Genomic DNA, 19,607 nt, shown 5'->3' on the forward strand with positions numbered 1-19,607 from the left:
TTATCAGTTTCATTTATACATTTAACATGTGCCCAATTTTTACACAAGCTACATTCTATCCACTTTTCTCTTGGTAGTGAATTTGAATATGAATCACAACAAATTATGCAGTACCATTCCAGAACCTCATCATCACTATCACTCTCGTTTTCTTGTAATACTCTTCGTTTAGCTTTTTTTGAGCTTTTCCCTTGCCTTTACCTTTTTCTTTATTATTGTTGTTTTCTTTCCCGTTGTTTCTAATTGCTTCGTCTTTCCTTGATTTCTTCTTTACCTGTTCTTCAGCTAATGCATTTTTTCTGGCGTGTCGGTCAAAACAGCTGTCTTTCTAATACGGCGTTTTGTAGCCATCTGCAATCTTGGGGATGCCTTTGGTAAAGGCTTTACAATTTCAGGAATAAACACAGCTGAAGCATTCATCTTTACTGGTGTAAATTGAAGTTCTTGGGCACTATTAATGGTTAAATCGATGTAATGTCATGTGGCAAATTTCCAGTTGTATGACAGCATTGGCAGCTTGACGTAATAACGTTTCGGATATTTTCCCTCTCTCAGTTTTCCGTTTGTAGGTACGTACCATCCTAAAAAAATGAAAAATATACTGTAAAAATGTATAGAAAATTTAAGGATCGATTGGGGTAAGTTGTTCCGGGGAACAACTAGCCCCTTTGGGAGGGAACTTGTAGCCCCAAATTATATTTGTGGATAAAAACTGTCTAGCTATAAAATACCTCACAAATGCCACTCTAAAATTGGAAAGATGCACATAAATCGGTCAATAATAAAGAAAAATAGACCAAAAAGTTTAATTACGAAAAAATTTACTCACGTGGTGTTCTAATAGCACAGTGCACACAGCCACTCTTTCGCCGCCGTCGAAGCAACTAAGATGGCCGCCAAAGTGGCGCGCCGCCTGATGCTTCAACGACGCACTTCACGTGTATTGCTATCTCTTTTCTTTACAAAGTTATTACTGTCGGAACAACGTGCCCCGGGAACTTCCAGCCCCGGCCTCCCCTATATATTTTACCTGCCTGACCTATAATTAACCTGATAAAGCACGGGAACAGGGAATAGGAGACCCGTGCAACTCCGTCTGCACCAAATCGGTTATTACCGGAAAACACGAATAAAATTACATTTTCTAAAAACGAATCCTAGCTAGATCGATTTATCGCCCCCGTAACCTCCTGTATACTAAATTTCATGAAAATCGTTGGAGCCGATTCCGAGATTCCAATTATACATATACAAGAGTTGCTCGTTTAAAGATATAAGATATATATTATTTGGATATTATTTCAACTAGTTCGCTCGTGCTCTGAGAGTTGATAAAGCTGTGGAGAAGATCATTTTTTGGGGGAGGAGTTCGAATCCCAGCTCTATGTTATGTGCGCTTTTTTAAGCTATTAAAATTTCACTTGGAATATATTTTATGCCACCATGGTAGGTGGCATAAAATATATCGTGAAACCACATTCAAGCCTCAGCTTTTAGTTAAATAAAAAAAAGGTTACCCTAAAAAGTAACTCGAAGCAAGCCACACAAAACGTATGACAAAATAAATACAACTGTTATTGTAAGTAAAACAACAAGGCTTTCTGTAGGTGGCTGACGTGGGATTAGAAAGCGTAAAGTTAATCGTAGACTGCCGCGAGATCCGCGAGTTGTGCAAGAGTCAGGTCGATAACATCATGACGACATTTTGACGACATCTCTGGCGCAAATAGCTTATAAATAAAACTTTAACTAATATTAAAGTACAGTTGTTACCATAAAAAAACTAAAGGAAAAGAATCCAATCCACATGAAGGTGGTTTTCCATCCACAAACAAATTTAGCATAATGTCGAAATATTTATGTAGTGTATTTTTAGACACTGACATTTAAAGGTGCCGTCAGTTAAAATGTGACAAAAACTACAAATATTACGACATTACGCCCCATTTATTTATATATTGCTTCATGATTAAGATATTTCTTCTTGAAGCCTGTATCTAAAGTTTCCGAACTACCTCAATACATATATATCCTTTTAATTTAACTACGTCTAAATTGTGTCTTAATATTTTTCCATCATTAAAACATGTTGCCAGTTAATAAGTATGTAGCATGACAGTTACGACTTAGGTACTCAATAGTCTTGTACCTCTATCAATTCTAAGTTATATGTGTTTTTTAAGCAATTAAAATATCACTTGCTTCAACGGTGAAGGAAAACATCGTGAGGCCTGCAGCCTGAGAATTCTACATAATGTTCTCAAAGGTGTGTAGAGTCCACCCATCCACACTGAGCAAGCGTGGTGGACTACGGCCTTAACCCCTTCACATTGTGGGAGGAGACCCGTGCTCTGCAGTGGGACAGTAATGGGTTGATATGATGATCTACATAATGGCTATCTTATCAGACCCTTTTCATTTCAAGGTGGCGGGCGAATGACGCAGTGGGCAGCTACTTTGCTTTCTGAGTCCAAGGCCGTAGGTTCGTTTCCCAAAAACTCGAAAATGTTTGTGTGATGAATATGAATATTGTTCAGTGTCTGCGTGTTTATCTGTATATTATGAGTATTTAGGTATATTATTAATTTAAATATTCATTATTCATCTTAGTACCCATGACACAAGCTACGCTCTAAAACTATATAACAGATGGCGTTCGTGCATCCAATGCTGCAAGTGTTCTACATTTTTTTTGCATTTATACCTTTTGCGGTTGGTGCGGCAGTCTGCGATCAACTCAATAAATCTCTGTTATGCCACAGAGCATTTGTTCGCGTGAAATATATGACAGGATTAAGTTCTGTCAACAGAAAATATGCTACCATTTTTTGCATGGTTTGGTTTGGCTGGGTTCATAACACAGATAAGTTTGACAAAAAAGTGCTACGTTGAATAAAGCTACATGTATGAAATAGATTTAGTTCAGCGAACATTAAACTTAATCCGTGAAAACCAGGCAAATGTGCACGGTGCAATTTATAATTTTGACATGGATATCTTTTACACCCATCACAAGTGCAATCAAATTTATGTCATAAAACAAGTTTTTTTTTTCCACTACAAGTAAGACCTTGAGTGCAATCTCACCTTCTGGTTTGTATGGATAACATACTATTCTGTTAGGAGTATGGTAGTCAGTGGCGTGCACTTCATATATGCACAAAAGCAATGCATACCCTAAACTTGAAATATAGCCCGTATAAGAGGAGGATTTTTTCCATTTTATGCAATTTTCATGCTGCATGCATACCCTGGTAAGAAACCCAGTGCACGCCACTGATGGTAGTTATATTAAACCCATACCCCTCGTCGGTTTCTACGTGATATCGTGCCATCGTAATAATTGGTTTATTTTAAGTTGTTAATATTATATGAAAGTTATATTATTTTTAATTTTTTTTGTTTAACTTTTAGTCATAAATGTAGGCTACAGAAAAGAATTCGGAAACTGTAATGTCACCCTGGGTTTCAAAATAAATGACTAAAAATAAATAACTTCTTCAATTTTTATACTCCACATCACACAGATTTACGCAGGTTTAGCTCTGACACCGGAGCACCCTCAGTTATTGACTTTAGAATCTAAAATTGCTAAGAATAATTGGTACTTTGGAAGATCAGTTCTATGAGGTGCTCAAAGACTGATAAAAATAGCACCGTGCACATTTGACTGGTTTTTTAGATAACTTCAAATTAAGCGTAATATTCATTGTATATTATAATGGAATTACTCAAAATAACCCCCGCTTCTACAATAGAATTAATGTAAAAGTATAGAATAATTACAAAAAGGACATATACCCTACGTCTTGCACTCCTCAAATTTAAAATTCTAATTTATTTCAAGTAGTCAGACCTATTAGAGATGCCTACTTTTAAAAGTTGAGTCTTTATATTCGTCGGTACTGACTTGACCACCGTCTATTTCGAAAGCGAACTTCCATCCATTTACCAATATTTTATGACGCTTTTTAATAATAATAATTGACGTGCTAGTTTATTTTAACTTTAAATCTTAATATCTTATGCTTCGTATTCAAGATAACATTAAAAAGCTTTTTTTTTATTTCTTTTTTTTATTATTTAACCGGCAAAACTGATCGCCCTAATTTGAAGTGGAAAACTATCGCCAATCAACGAATCAGAATATTATTAAAAACAAGTCATCGTCATCATCATTTCAACCGATTATCGTCCGTCTTTTGTAGGGTTTTCCAAACTGAACGTTTCTGGGCCGTTTTTTACCACCTGGTTGGGGGTCGCATATTTACTTAAATTATTAACTTAAAAGCGATGTAATGAAATCAAGGCTACAAGAAAGTGTGACGAAACTTAATAAACATGTTTTCTGCATCTACGATTCAAATCAGAATAAAAACCAAAATTTTAAATGTACTGAAATATTTATTTATTTATTTCTAAATATATTTATCAACTATCTTAGTACCTACCCATATCACAAGCTATGCTTACTTTGGGACTAGATGGCGATAATAAATAATAAATAGTGTATTGTGTACAGCAGTTAAGGTAGCCTGGAAGGGATCACTTTTAGTGATAAGCCGCCTTTTGCATATAATTTATGTTAATGTAAGTGTTGCTGTGTGTGTTTCCTTTATTATGCAATAGAGTTGTTTAAATAAAATAAATAATATATAAATAATATATATATATATATATATATATATATATATATATATATATATATATATATATATATAGATTTTAAAGATTTTTTTAAATAGACCAAATTTTATTTCAATTGAGTTCATGATTGTTGAAAATATTCTTTCGAGTTCGCGGTAATATAGAAATCATGAGCAGCATTTAAATCTGGGTCAGACATCGCTTTACTAGGCGAAGCATTCAGCGATTTGAAATTTGCTAAAAATGTAGGTCACAGGCCGGACTATACACTGGCATAGCTCACCGTCTTTAGGCACAAGGGTTGGATAACGAACTCTATACAGGCTTGGCGGGAAGCTGAGCTAATATAGAGCAGAAACAGTTGTTTTTTTTTATTTTTTATTTCATTGGTTAAGAGTAAAACCATTAACGACAACTAGGTCACTCACCTCATCTCAAACCACACAGAGTTTATGTGACAAGGTATAGATTAATGACATTTTAAAAACAATTTTTATTTTTTATTTAAATTCCAATCACAACCCTTACTCAGTACACATCATAGCAAGTTTGTGATTACAACTTGTACATAGATGACATACCAGATCCCTAACCCACGCAACATTCTCACTGATAAAGTTATTTTACAACAAAATTCTAATAAAAATATTTAATGTTATTAGTGTTTTTAATCTTATCAAACAAATTAACTGGAAGCATATTTATAAGTGATGGGAGCATATATTCCCAGGTACGCTGGCCATATGCATTATTATAAGAAGGTACTTTATAAGTTATAAGTTTATAGCACATAGCACATAGTATGCGGTCTATCACAGGTAACTAGAGGTATCGGTGGTAGAGTCACTCCAAACATACATACTTGACGTTTCAAAAGTGCTTATAAAGTAGGCCTACTTGAAATAAATGAATTTGAATTTGAACTGGTTAATCTAGGGAGTATATTGCTGGAGATCGGAGGTGTGTATGTTTGTACGTCTTTCATTCACGGGTAACTTAGCAATCAATCAACTTGATATTTATATATATTTGGAAGGACAGAGAGTTACAAAGGCTACTTTTTGTCCCAGGAAAAAAACCGGTCAACAAACGCAATGTGTAAAAATCGGTACTTAACGCGGATGAAAAGCTAGTTATTGCTTTAAATAAAGCTTTAACACCGGGTACCATCAAGGGCTAGCTTGTAGGAGGATAAAAAGAGACAGATGCCATTTCCAAATCCCTTTTTATTTCACCTTGTAGCATGAGATGTCGCAAAAAATACCTAAATAAGTGACATTAGTCTGTGACCCATATCACAAGGGTCACTCATATGATGAGGACTAACGCCTACCGACTATTTTTGTAGTTGGCGTCTCATTCAAACATATTTTAAGCCACAACTATTTAAGACTGGCTCTTGCTATCGTTTTTTGGTAGTTTATAAATCCCGCAGGAACCGTACTGTTTTTCGGGATAAAAGTGTATGTGTTAATCCAGGGTGAAAGCTAACTTTATTCCAAATATCAGCCGAATCTTTTTTTCCGTGAAAGAGTAACTAACATCCATTAAGTTTGTTTCTGTGGATGGAAATCTATCCTTCTTTTTGTGGACTCCTTCACATGAAGGGAGATATCATCATATCGACCCATTACTGGCCCACTTCTGGGCACGGGTCTCCTCCCAAAATGAGAAGGAGTTAAGGCCGTAGTCCACCACGCTAGCCCTTTATGGGTGAATGATTTTTCCTTTTTATGCCATCTTCCTACTTAATGCATACCCTGGGCAAAAACCCTGTGCACGCCACCGATACCTACCCAGCACTTCCAATCGCCCCGGCCTTTCGGTCTATTAAAGCACAGGGTAAAAATGTTTAGAGATTTACAGTTTTTAAATTTTCGTTCGATTATTCTTTTTTCGATATTCAAGGTTAGAAAAAACTTATAATCAATTTATTAATTAACCACTTTTAATAAATGCATTCATTCATTGGTGGACTACACACAACTTTGAAAATATTGAATGAATGAATGAATGAATATACTTTTATTGCACACCACAAAAAGTACATAGAACAAAAAGAAAAATATAACAAAACAACGTATACAATTTGGCGGCCTTATCGCTACATAGCGATTTCTTCCAGGCAACCAATGGCGAAGATAAAAAACAGTTCGAAATTGTTAGGTGGACTTAACATTATGGAGAACTCTCGGGCATGCAGGCTTCCTCGCGATGTTTCCGCACATCACTGGGATTCGAACTCGGCCCCCGAAAGTAAAGTCAAAGTTCGACCCACTGAACAATCACCGCTTTATAAAGCAGAGCAAAACTTCAGAGGACATGCAAGGAGCACGTCCTGCAACATGCCGCCCTGTGTATATCAATTTCAGACCTACACGAGGAACGCAACAATGCTGCTTAGCGGCAGAAATAAACATGGCGATAGTACTTCTCCGAGCTCTGTCACAAAAATCTTAGACTACTACGAAAATTTACTTATATAACGTAAGAGTACTACTGGAGGTTGTGGGGGAATAGTCTCTGTATGAGCGAATGTGGATTCTAAATAAGAGCGCGTGAACTAAGTTGAGTCAACGCGAACACTGAAGTCACTGAGACACGAAGTCACCTAAGCCACCGCACCAAACCGAAATCTGAGAATCTCGCGGACCGAAGTCACCGGAGTAATATCTCGAGGAGGCTCTGTCTAAAAGTACCTTTGAAACGACAAGACTGTCTGTTGTAATGACTGTTCCACTGACGTACCGTCAATATTTAGTTAATATTGACAGTACGTCAGTACCTACGTACTGTACGGTACGGTAGTTATGTCCAATATATAATATTCTCGTGGCATAGTGTTCGGGGACACACTCCTCCGAAACGGCTACGCAGATATTTATGATTTTTTTTTCAGAATTTTGGGTAGGTCTGAGAATCGCTCGTAATGTATTTTTTGAATCCCTAAATATTTATTTATATTTTATGACAAAAATATTTTGAGACAGCCATGTTGTTATTCTGGGAAAATAAAGGATTCCAGCGGGATTTGTAAGAACCCAAAATAAATGCGGACGAAGTCGCAGACTTTATAATAATTTTTTAAGACCCCTAAGATGATTATTGGGCTCTCGCCCCATTTTCCTACTCTGTAATCGTTTGCAAACGTTTCTCCATTATTTGTCGGCGATTTGCTAAATTGCCAAAACAAATGACTTTGTTGATTCCGCCCCAATAATAAAACGGATTCCGATTGTTTTGACTATCAAGTAAATTTTGTTTGAACTTGGCCACTGGAGAAAAGGGCGAAAGCGTAACGTTTACATTTATTTACTTTTGTATATTGTTGGGTAGACAGACCGACCGAACGACCGGTTACCGAATTAATTTTTGATGGCTGATTGGCGCAGTGGGCAGAGACCGTGCTTTCTGAGTCCAGAACCGTGGGTTCGAATCCCACAACTGGAAAATGTTTGTGTGATGAACATGATTGTTTTTCAGTGTCTGGGTGATAATAAAATAAACTCATAAAATAATTCGCGTCATGTTTATTTTTAACCCCCGACGCATAAATGACGGGTTGTTATAAGTTTGACGTGTCTGGGTCTTGATTTTGTTTTTTTTATTAGAAAGGTGAATTGATAGGTTGTGAGTGTTCTTATGTTTGATGAAAATATTTTATCGCAACTCTCGCAATGTATCAAACGAAAGGGCTTGACTAGTAAAATAATATACACTTTACTGTAAATCGGATGTTTTTAAGTTTCAACTTTTTACAAAAGGCTATGGAAGCACTGAGACTAAATTTGCAGACTGACAGAGATGCCATCATGCTAAAAAGGAGATCAAGCTAAATTTTCCCTCTTGCTATGTATTTATATCTCTGTAACTACTTTTTTTCTTTGGTGTACAATAAAAGTGTATTCATTCATTCATTCACGCTACTATCTAGACTGAACTCCAATGTTATTCTGGCTATGTTTAGGAGCAAGATGTACTTAACACTAGTTTGCCCCAATAATAAATATACTAAATAAATAAATATACTACGACAATACACACACCGCTATCTAGCCCCAAAGTAAGCGTAGCTTGTGTTATGGGTACTAGGATAGCTGATTAATATTTTTATCAATATAATACACATAAATACTTATAAAATACAGATAAACACCCAGACACTGAAAAACATTCATGTTCATCACACAAGCAGTTTCCAGTTGTGGGAATCGAACCCACGGCCTTGGACTCAGAAAGCAGGGTCGCTGCCCACTGCGCCAACCGGCCGTCAAATCAATCAATAATAATCGAAGTGAATATACCATGCATATTACTAACTATGTCTTAAACACGAAATATTATTAGGTATATAAAGAGCAAAATCACTCAATACCTCAAAAAGTTTAGTTTCATTTTAGATTTACCATAAATACGCGGCCCTTATTTTATTGGCAATAGAAGAGGCCGTCTTTAAATTCTAATTATGAAGAAAATGACGTCATTCGAAAATCACCATTAAATGTTTTTTTGGAGTAGAAAATTACAAAATGGGTAAAGGCTAGGTGGTGTAACGTAATAAATAGGAATTAGGGTGGACCATAAAATATTAACGTTTTAAATAATAAAAATATCATTTGCTTTAACTGTGAACGAAATCATCGTGAGAAAACCTGCATGCATGCAACCGTGGAGTCCACCAATCCGCACTGGGACAGCGTGGTGGACAACGGCCTTAACCCCTTCTCATTGTGTGGGTATACGTGCCCTGTAGTGGGCCGGTAATGGGTTGTTGATGATGATGATGAAATGTTAGAGTTTTACAATCATCATCAGCGAAGTCAATTAACTTGGAACATATTGGAAAGTCTTACATATTGAAAATTAACTTAGAAGTCTGTAATCGATTCGATCGACTAGGCCGCCTTTTGTATCCTACTTCCGTCTTTGTAATTCTTTTATTTCCCAACTTTATACGTTGTACAAATAAAGAGTTAAATAAAAAATAAATAATAATAAACCTGAAACGGAAATACAAAAAAAAACAGATTACTTAGAGGTACCTTTTGCACATGCAAGCAATTTTGGTCAAAAAATCATCAACTCAATCTCAATAAACAACTTTAGTATACGCATAACTACTTGTAACTTTGGTCTACGACGAGAGTATTCACAGTAAACGTAAATCTGTTTGCTCAACACATTTAGAATCGTTTGAAGTTGGAATCTCCGGACGCCATAACTTAGAGAGGTCTTATGCAAATCCTAAAGGGGCAGGTCGTCGCTCTAATGAAAACCCCTAATGGCAGTCGTGACCTAAATTTCACATTTTGCTCGGGGCTGCATTACACGTAACTATAAAAATTAGGTCGAGAATAATAAAATACAGGCATTTTTCAGAACTATGCAGTTTCAAATCGAAGAATTATTTTCTTTTCTATTTGAAATAAAAATTTGGTGATAGCCAAGTATTTTGGACGACCTCTGAGGACCGAACTCCACTTTTTCGGAGATTTTTAGTTCTATTTTACAGAAATTCATTTGATACTAATATTATAATTTTAAATTCGTAAGTAGGTAACCTTTTCACGCCTTGGACGCTTAATTGTTTTCCATTAAACTTGACCGATACTATTTATCCCAAAATATTAAAGAGTTCCCACGGTATTTCTTCAACCAATCCTCGCAAAGATGGTAGCGGGCTAACCTGTTAGGGAGTTTGGTAGAGTATGGTGTGCTATACACCTAATAGGTTTCTACGCGACATCACACCGGAACACTAAATCGCTTAGCAGCATGTTTTTGTTGGTAGGGTGGTAACCAGCCATGGCCAAAGCCTCCTACCAGAGAAGCTAGTTGAAAATATTAAAAACCTAGTAATCTTTTAGTTTTCTTTAGTCCCAGGAGTTGCACTCTGTTATATAGAAGCCTGTGATCTGTGATCAAACGTCGTACATACAAATGCTTGGTTATAAATTATTGGTCTAACCAGGTTACTTCTTTAATAGTTTTAAATGATAATGTGAAATGGTGATAACAAAAAAAAACAACCGCCTGAGTTTGTTGTGGGCTTCTCCTTAAACCAGGGCGCGTTTGGAACCCTCGTAGCTTTTAGTTTTAAGTTGACGAATTTAATTATCGCCCTCAACTCACTTGTATGTCATACTTTACATGTAATGTACGCATTAGATGCGCCATCTGTGTGCCAATTTGAATAAAGAATATTTGACTTTGACTTTGACTTTAAGGTACCTAAGTACATCACAAATTAATAAATATCGAAATTAAAACTTATTTTCAAAAGACGTTTAAAAATTAATTGCAATTACTACGTCCAGAACAGAAGTGAACTTGATTGGAATTAATAATGTGAACTAGGTTCCTTCAAGACTGCCTTTTATAACTTTGTTGTAAATAAAATGGAGTAGAAAAGTTTCCAAGCTATAATACGACTCTCATGATAATATAATAAAAACTTTTAGTGCCGAAGGAAGGAATACGTAACTACAATACTACATTGTAGTTGCCTTAATATAGTCCATTCACTTAGAAGCGGTCGCCTTTGTGCCGTGCAGTATTGGCCCGTGCCGCATTTTGTCCAAGAACGCCGTGTGTGCCGTGTGCGGTGTACATCCGCAGAAAAATTTGGCATTTTATGTCGCTGTGCCATGCCGTAGTGTAAAATTCTGTTTGATTACTTTGGCAGAAAATGTTGTACTTGATGTAGTACCTACGTCGAATAGATTTTATTCCAGGTATCGATATTTTAGTATGGATTCTGAACGTAATGACGTTGGACCCTTAGGTAAAATACAACACTTCGCTGGATGAAAAAGTGTCCATTATACTTTCGTTTATCTACTCATATTCTTCATTTAGGTAAATTTTCCTTTATTATTTATATTCGTATTCATTATAATACCATTAGTCCTTGCCCCCGCCTGGGATTGAACCCGGAACCTCCTATTGATAGCCCAATTCTTTAACAACGAATGAGCGCACGACTCGTCGAGCAAACGGAGGGCAATGAGACACGGTTTTTGAATTAGGTGTTACTCTGCCTTAGGACACGTTGGACGAATAAGCATAATTATTTATAGATGGATTGGCACTGCCTAGTATATAAAGCTACCAGTTTACCTATTTAATTAAGGTAGGTAGATACTCAACAGGAACAAGTGTAATTTTATTACCTAATTTGAAGAAAATCATTCTCAGCTGCATAAATAGAATTCGTTTTAAAGGAAACTTAGTAAGCAAAATAGTTCTTCTTTATGTATACTTGGAACAAAAACAGTGTGCACGCCATTTTTGAAACTCCTATACAAGACTTGTACTTGCACAAAAGACACTTGCGACCTGTATAAGATACGTACTTAACTTACGTTAAAGAGACTTAAGACTTGTAAACTTGCAAAAGCAATAGGTATATCTATGCATAAAAAAACACTTTAACACGTTCACGGACAGTATGACCTCGATGGTTGATTGTGATAAGTCACTACAAAATTTCATACATTGCCTAGAGGCGTTGTGTCACATCGCAAAAGTAATAAATGATGTGATTTGACAGTACAGCTATAGGCGTATACGTCACAAGGCGTTCTGTCACATTGTGCTAGGCATTTTACTGTGCATTGTGCCACTACGCCTTTGGGCGTAATTGATGTGTTATGATAAATAAATAAAACAATAGGAAATTAGTTTAATATTTATTATGAAATTAACGTTTAATCACAGTAAGTTACTTATGCCATCAGTCTGAATCATTAGATTAGAACAAATTACAAAATAATTTTTATAAATCTTCTAACATAATTATTACTTAGTATAACAAAATTATAATCAGTCTTGCACTTTTAAATTATTAGGACTTAGTAATAAAAGAACATTTGGTCTGATATTGAGCACATAACCGTCGTGTGTAAGCTAATAAAATTTAATACCATATCGAGCTTTTTTAGATTTGATATATTGTCGAAACTGTAGGCGGCCCCGAAATAGAAGAAGAGACTCATCTAGAGATAATTCTTCTCCAGCATTGTAAAGTTTTCGGAAATTTAAAGTTAACAAGTCAATAAATTTCACAATCTTGTTTTCACCTTTTTCACCCAATTCCGATGTACAGAGACAGCGCAAAATTTGCTCGTATCTTCGTCCTGACATTACGTAACTAAATATTGGATGAAAATATAGCGGATCAGCTTGTGAAAAGACACGTCTTTGCTCTGGACATTTTATGTGACCTTTGAGAAGACCCAGAAAATGCAACATTTCTTCACAAGTTATTTCGCGGTAGACAGTTTTTCGGCTGTGTCTGGTATGTGGTCGATTAGTGCAACAAAGAGCATTCCCATATTTGTTAGTATATTGTACTAAATATTCTATAAATTCGTTAGGAAACACAAGTTGGAAAAAATCAATAGCTTTGTCCATGTTATCAACATTGACCGTAATACCACACGCCGAACTATCAAAGTCAAAATTTGGTATGGTCATAACTGTATTAGACCAAGATTCATTTATAACAGGAGTGGCTGGTCTTCTAGGGGTAGGATTTATTGAATTTGGCACACCAGAGGTTCTTGGGGATACATCTGGATATTCTGCATACTCTCTAGCCTCAGCAGTTAACACCGAAACAGATGGTTGGATCTGATTTACAGGCTCAGCAGAAAACTGGATATTATCAATATTTTCAAGATTTCTTTCGGATTGAGAACTTGTTTTGTTATCTTCATTATCATCTGCATCACTGGGTGCCGATGACAAAGAGTTATCAGAAGGTAAAATCGAAGTATTCCTGTTTACCTGCCTGCTTTGTAAAGCACAAGTTGTCTCTTCAGAACTCGTCGATTTGCCGTCAGATGGTTCATAATCTTGATCAGAACCAAATGTCCCATCATCAACATAAGGGTCTTGACTAGATTCAGGCGAAGAAACATCGTCGAACAAAGCTTTAAGCTTTTTTTGAAGCTCTTCGTATGAACTTTTAGACGACATCTATAAAAATATTAGTACGAATTCAAATAGATGTAATCGTGTTAAAAACATAAATTTACTAACATTGTTATGGTTACCAAAAGCAACAACCCTTGAGCTATTTATTTTTATAAATCAAATTAATGTAATACGCAAAATAAACACTTACTTGCCTTTTAGAAACCGTTTACGCGCCAAAACGTGTACAAACACGCTCGTGCGCTGCCAGCCGAACACTACTCAACGAAATGTATGAAATAACCACGTCCACGGGCGTAGTGTGCGTGACCCAACTATCCATGTGTGCGTAAGGCACAATTTTGCTTAGTGATTTTTTTTTAAGTCACGATATGACAGTAAAAGGTAAAAATTCTCTCTACGGTGACACTACAAAATGCCCTTCCTTGTGTCAGTATAGAAAATGGAACGCCGTGAGGCGTACTGGTTGTATACACGTAAAAACATTGACGTCGACAGGCGTACTGTCATATTATTTTTTACAGTAACAACGTCGAGAGGCGTTCTGTCCATGAACGTGTTAAGCGGGATCAGTGACCGCGGAAAAATTTTCTACAAGTACAGTGTAAACACTTTATAACGACACTCAAGGAACTGTGCATATTTTGACGTTATGGAGAGTTGTTGTTAAGCGGAGAGATAAAGAAATCTTCATGTTTCAAATTACTTTAATTTGTATCTATAATTTTCAATCCTTGTCTGCTTGTAGAATTACTATTGTATTATGTACTTTTGATCTATTTGTGTACACTAGGTTATGTATTAGTATGTAGTTATTTGCATGTACTTATGTATTTTAAAATTTGTTCCACCAGCATTATATTCTCCTCTTTTTTTTCCTAATTCAAAGGAAAAGTTTTTTCAAAGGAAAGGTTGCCTGGCAGAGATCGCGCCATAAGGCCGCCTTTTGTATCCTACTTCTTTCTATATTTTTCTGTTTTTATTATATTTTTTATATGTTAATGTTGTGGTATACAAATAAAGAGTTTAATAATAATAGAATTTTTTCTTTATTTTTCCACATTGTGGACACGGTTGAGCGACTTAATCTAAAGCGTCTATCAACATTAACTATTTTCTCGTGTTTCAGTAAAAAGTTTTTGCAAATACACAGTGGTTTTCTCGTACTTTCCATTTTTGCAGTTTGAAAGTTTGAGAGCAACTAAGAATTATATTTATTATATACTATTTTTTATATGATTTTTTTTTATAAACAACAATTATTTTATATTAATAATTTATAAAAAAAGATTTGATTAGGTATTGGATTAACCTACGTTTTTGTAATTCAGAGACAGTAATAATCGAGCTTTAAGAAATTAACTGTCTGTGTTTTACCTTCTACGCAGAAGGGATAGAAAAAAACAAAGGAGAAATGCAGTACAAAATTCTATCATCAGTTTGGATGATACAATGGTTAAAAGAACATTGGGTGTTTTAATGTTTGCAATAAGCAACTGTTTCAGAATCTTTTATAGAGGATTCAAAACATGGGAGTAGATAAAATATGTTATCTTTCGTTTACCAATAATACCGTACTTGGTATTAGTGCCAATTCGGTTTTACAAACATCTCTAAACTACACTTAAACAGACAAAAAAAAAATCACTCACACACCTTGGTACTCTGAATCGATTTTCAGTAGCTGTGGGGTAATATATTTTCACTATACTAATGAAATACAGACTGAGGGACGTAAACAAAATAAAACAACAGAGTCATTAATCCGAAAACAATAGTTTTATTTAAGAACTTTTCACTTTCTCATAAAATATACACATTGTTTTTGTCATTAAACTAAACTGTAAGTAAATACTAATTTTAAATACCAATCACGATTGCCGGATTCTCTGGGTGGCTATTGCGTTCCGTCTATAATAAACGTGCTGTTTCGCTTCATTTACAAATCCGTAACTTAATTCTATTTAGAAAAAGAAAAAAAAAAGAAAGCATGATTTTTGTACATTTCAAAATAATAAAAAAAACACAAACAAGTCCTCCTGTTCTTTTTAATTAATTAAAGTGTGATGATAGGTCTACAGTCCATTGTCGATACTTAAAAATAACAGTTTGTATGCATATGTGCAGGCTCTCGGGCGAGCGGGGTCAAATGCGAACAAATGCTGAACACAAGAATGGGGCGATGGATCCAACTTTCAAATAATAAACTTGTATCGTCATTTAGGGCAAAATGGTCAGGCCTTTATAGTCTTAATGATAGAAACAGGGCTTGAATCCAGTTAGGTTAAACAAATTCCCGCGCATCCCGTACGCACGCCGCCGCTAGATCGAACACAAGCGGTCAATCAACCCAGTCAAGGAACCCCATAATTACCCCGATAATGAATTTCGTTCTCAAATTTTTACCAAATAAAACCAACTTATCCACTGCTATTATTTATTTGATTCTAATATATTAAACCGGTTTTCAAGCCCTAGGATATTAGTTCTGACTTAACAAACACCTCACTCAACGCAACGTGTTTTGGACGCCAAGCGATCCCATCCCACACCAGCAACGTGGAACGAAAAACGCGTACCGTCGGGTGTCACCTAGAAACACACTGGCCGACACCCGAAAACACGCTTCGTAATGACCATAAACGACAGATTATGATTACCGTTTGCGTGTACTCGCGTTGCGACAAGTTTGTTGTATTTGTGTTTCTGGGCATACAAAAAATACTAATTTATTTGACTCAACACGCGTGGCGTCACGTGGGGTGGGTGTTCCCAATATTTTTCTACCAGAAAAGTAATAGCATACGTAACGAGACACAACATAGAAAAGAGTGGGAACTTAACGCGCTTCGTATAAAACTACGACACCCATATCCCGAAATTTCGTCGCAAATTTGTTTTTGACGTTAAATTGAATCGTCGCGTATGTTACGACCTGTCTTTCTAATTGAGTCATAACTTTTCTATAAAAACTCAATCAAAACCATAATAATTATGTACATCTCATAATAATACGATCGTATTTAGTGCAAAACTTTCTATGTCAAAATAAGTGTTTGCTATTATTCATTTCACTGACTATGAAAATTAATAAAGCATTGGCTGAATAGACCATATATTGATAGAATATAGAGAAATCTACATTTACAGGAAATACTAATTTTAGTATTTGTATAATTACAAAATACAGAAAGTTTTGCATTAAAAGCTATAAAACATCCATCCCCTAACTGCCTAATGGTAGAAACACATTGTACAACACCCGCACCCACTACGTGACGCCAAGAGTGTTGAGTCAAATCAGTTTAGTATTTTGTATTTTTCGAAAGCACTAACATAACTTAACCACTGGCCACTTCATCCGCACTTAAGTAGTTATGGACTTATTGTCAACACATAATGCGTATTCCGGACATTGGTCAGTGTTTACCAACACCTTTCTTATGTCGGACTGTAGAATCAGGAGTGTTGGACATATTGTGTTTCTACCATTACACAAGCAAAGCATTAGGTATTCGTTTGAATAGAATTTATAACATGTTCCACTTAGTAAAAATTTTCGTATACTAAAAAAAAAAATATAATTCTTACAATTTAAGTAGATTTACAGTATGACTTTCAGGAACGCTGCAGACAGCAGTTAGCAGCAGTAATACCGCTGACAGCAGTCCTGACTCCTGAGTGTGTCTGTGTAAACGTAATTCGATGTGAATTTTTTATTTTGAGTTCGCCGCCAGAACTGCTTGCGGACGTACAACACTACGTTTTGAGCTTGAATAACAATTTGAATATATATCAAACCTCTCTTTAACCGATTTATTGCACGTCTATATGGGTAAATAAACTAAAAAATATTGCAAATCCGCCACTCAACGCCCTCACCCAAACGATCCGCTAAATGAGATCGAACAAGAGCGGTCAATCAACTCGGTCAATGCCCCGTCACATGAAAATTGCTGATTTTCATTTTAGAGTTCAAGGAATTCTAAATACTGCTGTTGTGTTTCAAACTGCTGTCTGCAGTCCAGCGTTCCTCCAAATCATACCTTTAACATAATAATATTTCAATTCCATCATACTATAGTACGTTCGAAACATCGCCCCTTCACTCTACACACATACATCGGCCCGCGATATTTGCACGCAATTATAACAGTATATAATATAGCTGTCCCAACTTACCAAATACAAACACAGAATCAACTATTCGCTCAAACGACGTTTGCACCAACACGCTTCACTTATACACATCAAATATACTTCAAAGTCCGTAAGCGGAGTCTGTTGGACAATAGATTTGCAAAATATTCAAAACACCCCCAACACAGTCTTTCACATTCAATACATGCACTATAAAGCTACATTTATTATTTTGTACGCTCCCTTTTCTCACTTTATATTTTTTATTAAATGTCTTTTACACTTATAAAGGCGTATTTAAATATAGCTTTAGGAGTACGTTCTGGAGGATTACCGCAGAACAAATTGCTGGAACATGCAATAATGCATCGCTTGCCATAGCAGTTTGTAGGGTAGCCAAAACATACCGACATAGTTTGCATATAATCCAGACAGGACCAGTCCGAGTCTCGCCATGGCTGGTGTCAGCCCCTCCTGACGTTGACATGTTTCGGCTGAATAGTTTCGGGAACTAAACTAATAGGCATGCGTATGCAAACGTCGGTCCACTTGATATCACTCGTTGGCTTACGACGTAGGTACTTATGACATAGTTGCGATGGAATCAATAAAACTATTGTTTGTATGTTTGTTTGTTTTGCTCGGCGCTGACGGTACTGCAACGTAGCGTGTCGCCTAGTGGACGTCGGAGCTCTCTTGCTTCATCTGGTGGTTAGCCGGGTCCGAAGTGTTGATTGGCTGGAATTAAACAAATATTTTCATATTACAACATGTTAAACCAAATTCGAAGTTAAGAGCGTTTTTAATTTTAGTAATTAAATCTAATATGCTTTAACAGTGTATAAAATCATTGTGAGGAAACCTTCGTGCTTGAGTTTTTCATAATGTTCTCCAAGGGTGTGTGAAATCTACCAATCTACATTCTCAGAGAAGACCCGTGCCTTGTAGTGGACCGGTGGTGGGTTGAAGATGATGATGATACATAAAACCCATCCGAATTGATAACCTCCGCCTTTATTAAGGTTAAAAAGCAGTTTCAAGTCCAGTTTACTAGGCTAAAACTGGTAATTGACTGAATTACCAGTTTTAGCCTAGTAAACTAGGGAAATTGTATATTATTATAACGAATTGAGATGTCTCTCAATAATTCTTTTAAATTAAACGATAAAAAAATTTGCCCATGAATTGCTCTAATTTCATAGCTAAATATTAAGGATGTGTACTAGATCTTATGAAAATTAAGCTTCATTGTCTCTATACTCACTCACTAGTTATCTGTTTTAACGTATTATTATTTAACTCTTTGTTTGTATACCACATCATTAACATATGCAGAAATAAAATAAAAACAGAAACATGAGGAAAGAAGTAGAAAACAAGAGGCGGCCTTATAGCTTAGTAGCGATCTCTGCCAGGCAACCTTTGAATTAGGTAAAAAGTAATGACAAGGTTGCTCGGAAGCATCCGGCTCCGCTTTCGTCTCACAAGATGGAAAAACGAATGTTAAAATATTAATTGTTGATATTAGAAAAGAGCAACTGCCGAGTTTAATGCCGGCTACTTCTCGGTAGAATCTGCCATCCGAACCGGTGGTAGAGTCACTACAAACGGACAGACTTGACGTTTCAAAAGTGTTTATATTAGGGCTACTTGAAAAAAATGAATTTTGAATTTTGTATTGAATTTTTGGATTGGATGGATTTCCGTGTGTATGAGATCTTTCATATTAGCTTAAGCTGGGTACTCACGAGGGTGATGGGCGGCTGCTGCGGCGGCGGCTGCGGCGCGGGCTGCGGCGGCAGCGCGGGCGCCTCGTGCACCGCCGTCGTGGAGTGCGCCGCCTGCGCGCCGCCGCCGCCGTAGTACCCGCCATTCATGCC

The 19,607-nt window shown here is 36.2% G+C and overlaps 1 protein-coding gene and 1 long non-coding RNA gene across 7 annotated transcripts in view; both read right to left on the reverse strand.

Annotated features, from left to right (window-relative positions):
* Positions 1 to 508: 508 nt before the first annotated feature.
* On the reverse strand, positions 509 to 1,004 carry LOC120634326. The gene is made up of 2 exons (XR_005659240.1): positions 830 to 1,004; positions 509 to 581 (listed from the first exon to the last, which is right to left on the reverse strand). It is a non-coding gene; the product is annotated as an uncharacterized LOC120634326 (long non-coding RNA).
* Positions 1,005 to 15,344: 14,340 nt separating this feature from the next.
* The window catches only part of LOC120634305 (C-terminal-binding protein), a 134,927-nt gene continuing 130,664 nt past the window's right edge, over positions 15,345 to 19,607 (reverse strand). For 4 of the 6 annotated variants that reach the window (XM_039904798.1, XM_039904801.1, XM_039904800.1 and 1 more), the window contains 2 exons: positions 19,476 to 19,606; positions 18,403 to 18,465 (listed from right to left, as the gene is read on the reverse strand). In XM_039904798.1, coding sequence (XP_039760732.1) covers positions 18,403 to 18,465; positions 19,476 to 19,606 — 194 coding nt within the window. Of the gene's footprint in view, positions 18,466 to 19,475; position 19,607 lie in introns of all 6 variants that reach the window. The other 2 variants (XM_039904802.1, XM_039904797.1) reach the window with 1 other exon arrangement.

The sequence above is a fragment of the Pararge aegeria genome, chromosome 23 (assembly GCF_905163445.1).
Source record: "Pararge aegeria chromosome 23, ilParAegt1.1, whole genome shotgun sequence".
NCBI lineage: Eukaryota > Metazoa > Arthropoda > Insecta > Lepidoptera > Nymphalidae > Pararge > Pararge aegeria.